General features: G+C 37.3%; 1 protein-coding gene across 1 annotated transcript in view; it reads right to left on the bottom strand.

Annotated features, from left to right (window-relative positions):
• LOC100182383 (mitotic checkpoint serine/threonine-protein kinase BUB1) overlaps window positions 1–2,712 on the bottom strand; it is a 15,297-nt gene that overhangs the window by 11,435 nt on the left and 1,150 nt on the right. The window contains exons 2-5 of the mRNA XM_026836756.1: window positions 1,906–2,009; window positions 1,431–1,532; window positions 945–1,178; window positions 497–586 (exon numbers count right to left, since the gene is read on the bottom strand). Of these exons, the coding sequence (XP_026692557.1) occupies window positions 497–586; window positions 945–1,178; window positions 1,431–1,532; window positions 1,906–2,009 (530 nt within the window). The remainder of the gene's footprint in view (window positions 1–496; window positions 587–944; window positions 1,179–1,430; window positions 1,533–1,905; window positions 2,010–2,712) is intronic.

The raw sequence follows: 2,712 nt of genomic DNA, 5'->3' as shown, positions 1-2,712 counted from the left end.
TCGTCCCGGTCGAGCTTGGACAGAGTCGTTGGTTGTCACCGCACGAGAACCAGAGTTTCATTACGTCACTTGTCACGAGAATAAATTCACAACTATTGCTTCGTTTGTTAGGTGTGGAATGTATGCTACCGCATGCGTCTTCCTTTATTTCCTAGACCAGCGCAGAGTGTAAAAATATGACGCTCATACACGATGTTTCGATGTCGTGGTTGGTTGGGCAGTGGCCACATTATGAAACGTCATAATTAATAGTTACGTTGCAATAGACAAAGTGACGTAACAATTGAACGAAAAATTGTTCCAATTCCAAGCGAACGAATCTAATATTGAATGCAACGCACGTTTGTGCGTCTTAGCACTTTCTGGCTGCGTGCGTGTCTGCGTAAAAAGGGGGCTGTCATGACAGCAAAACAGCCCCCCTGGTTGCGCCCCTGCATGCGAACAAACGTAAGATTCATTCACATTATTAACACAAGAGTAATGTGAGATAAATTACCTTCTACTATCAAGTTCACTCTTATTTTTATCATCCTCATTTTCGTTTAACTTTGTTGAGATTGACCGAGCTGCACGCAACTGGAAGGCACTGTTGGTTGGGAATATTAACGTAGGTAAGCTTGTATAGTGGTTGGTTTGGTAGTTGGTACAGTCTCAGGTGCCAGATATTTTTGAAAATGCAAATAGGGGTAGACAATTGTTGTACAAAGCTTTTTTTATTACTGTCATCAATCGTCACTATTACTATTTGATGCCACACGGTAAATTGCTCATCGATGTTGCAATTACTTTCATTATGTTTACAGTTGTCGTGTAAAGTTTTGTGTATATATTTCCTTTATCCAACATTTATTCATGCTGTGCATATTTATTTGAAACAATTTAACTATAAAACGGTTAGGTTATAATGTTTACTGAATAATGCAGTGGGGAAAATTTTAACTTACTTTCTCATTTTGCTGAGAAGTTCTGTTGGTTCTGCATCATTTTCTTCACCCAGCTCATAAATGGAATGAGCTTTCTTTATGTTCCCTGACTTCTCAAGTTCCTCAGCCCACATAATGTAAAAAGATGCGCAATTTATTCCAATTGACTTGCTCTTCATGTATGCAAATGTGGTGGGGGCGTCGTCGTGGATTTGTGACATCGTGAGCCAAGCGTTTACATACCGAGGGTCATTTCTGAAAAAAGTTGCATGAAAAACATAAACTTTATTCTACATGGGTTAGGTCCTACAGTATGGTATGCCATGGGGCCTAGAATTTAGGACAGAGTTGACTCATTGGCAGTTGCCTTGTCACCTAGTTTTTAGCATTGAAAGTTTAAAATAAAGGTTTACACCATGTAATACTAATAAAAAGTGCTAGGTTTAACAATAAAAGTGCTAAGAAAACTTTATGCCAAGTAAAACAAGAAAGTTTATTTCAACGAACCTGTATCTGTCAGAATTCTGAAACTTAACAATATATTTCTGCAAAAAGTTTTTTAAATCTTCTTTTCCTTCTGGAAAATGCTGCTGGGACCACTTGAAATATCTGGTAATGACGTAATTATTATTCCAATATATTCAAGTTCATTTAGCCTTACCAAGAAATAGTTAGCTTTCACAGAATCTTACCAGAAACTAGGATATTATGTAAATTGGTAGCCAAAGAACATTAAAATCTCATGCTTTTGTTCATTGTTTTATTAAATACGAATAGTGTGTTTGTGTAAAAAACAAATTCTTTTGCGGGTTTTGTACAGAAAATTGCGCTCGCAAGCAGTTTCACAGTCATGGAGTTTTGTGGTCACACCCCTTTAAAAAATATTTCTTTTTAGAAATACGAACATATACCCCCTTTTTTTCTTAAATGTATACCCCCCCTTTTTATAGCTCCTTCTGCATACTTTTTAATTTATAGTTACCTATCCCAAGGATCAATAGGATCATGGAGGTTGCCATCTGTTAATATTTCTTCTTCCAACATCTTTTTCTGTTTCATCAAGCTATGGGAAATCTCATCCGACGTCTAAAAGGGAATTTAGGCTTAACTTACAATATTAAAGTAATAAATTTGTTTGATAAATGCTTGGCTGACGTCATAGAAAAATAGGGGACCGAAAAGGTATCATGTTACACTACTACACAGTTTTTAATATATTGGGTGAATTTTTCGTTATGTCTAATAAATGTTAGTAATTGACTTCAGGATTGTAAAAGTTGTAAATCCGGACGGTGATCGTTTAATTTTATTGAAAATCCGGACGTAATATGTTTTACATGCGTCTGCTGTCACCCAAGCTACCAAATCTTGTTATAAAGCGTATTACTGACTATCACCACAACACCACAGTCTAGTGCGTGCGCCTGTGCGATAGAAACCGTTGTTAAAGCTGCGATCTAATGTTTTATGTTCGTCGCGTGTTCGTAATAATCAGCTAATGAAGTCGCTCGAGTAACAAACATTGCCGTGCTGCAATTTGACATTTTGCGCTTAATTGTTACGTCACATGTTTTATTGCAACATAACTATTAACTATGACGTTTCATTACGTAACAATCGGAAGGAATGCCCACTGCCTAACGAACCACGAGATCGAAACATCGTGTATGAGCGTCACATTTTTACGCTCTGCGCGGGCGTAGGAAATAAAGATAGACGCATGCGGTAGCATACATTCTACACCTAACAAACGAAGCAATCGTTGTGAATTTATTCTCGTGACAAGTGA

This window comes from Ciona intestinalis, chromosome 11 (assembly GCF_000224145.3).
Source record: "Ciona intestinalis chromosome 11, KH, whole genome shotgun sequence".
NCBI classification, from domain to species: domain Eukaryota; kingdom Metazoa; phylum Chordata; class Ascidiacea; order Phlebobranchia; family Cionidae; genus Ciona; species Ciona intestinalis.
This window is presented reverse-complemented; position numbering and strand designations above follow the sequence as displayed.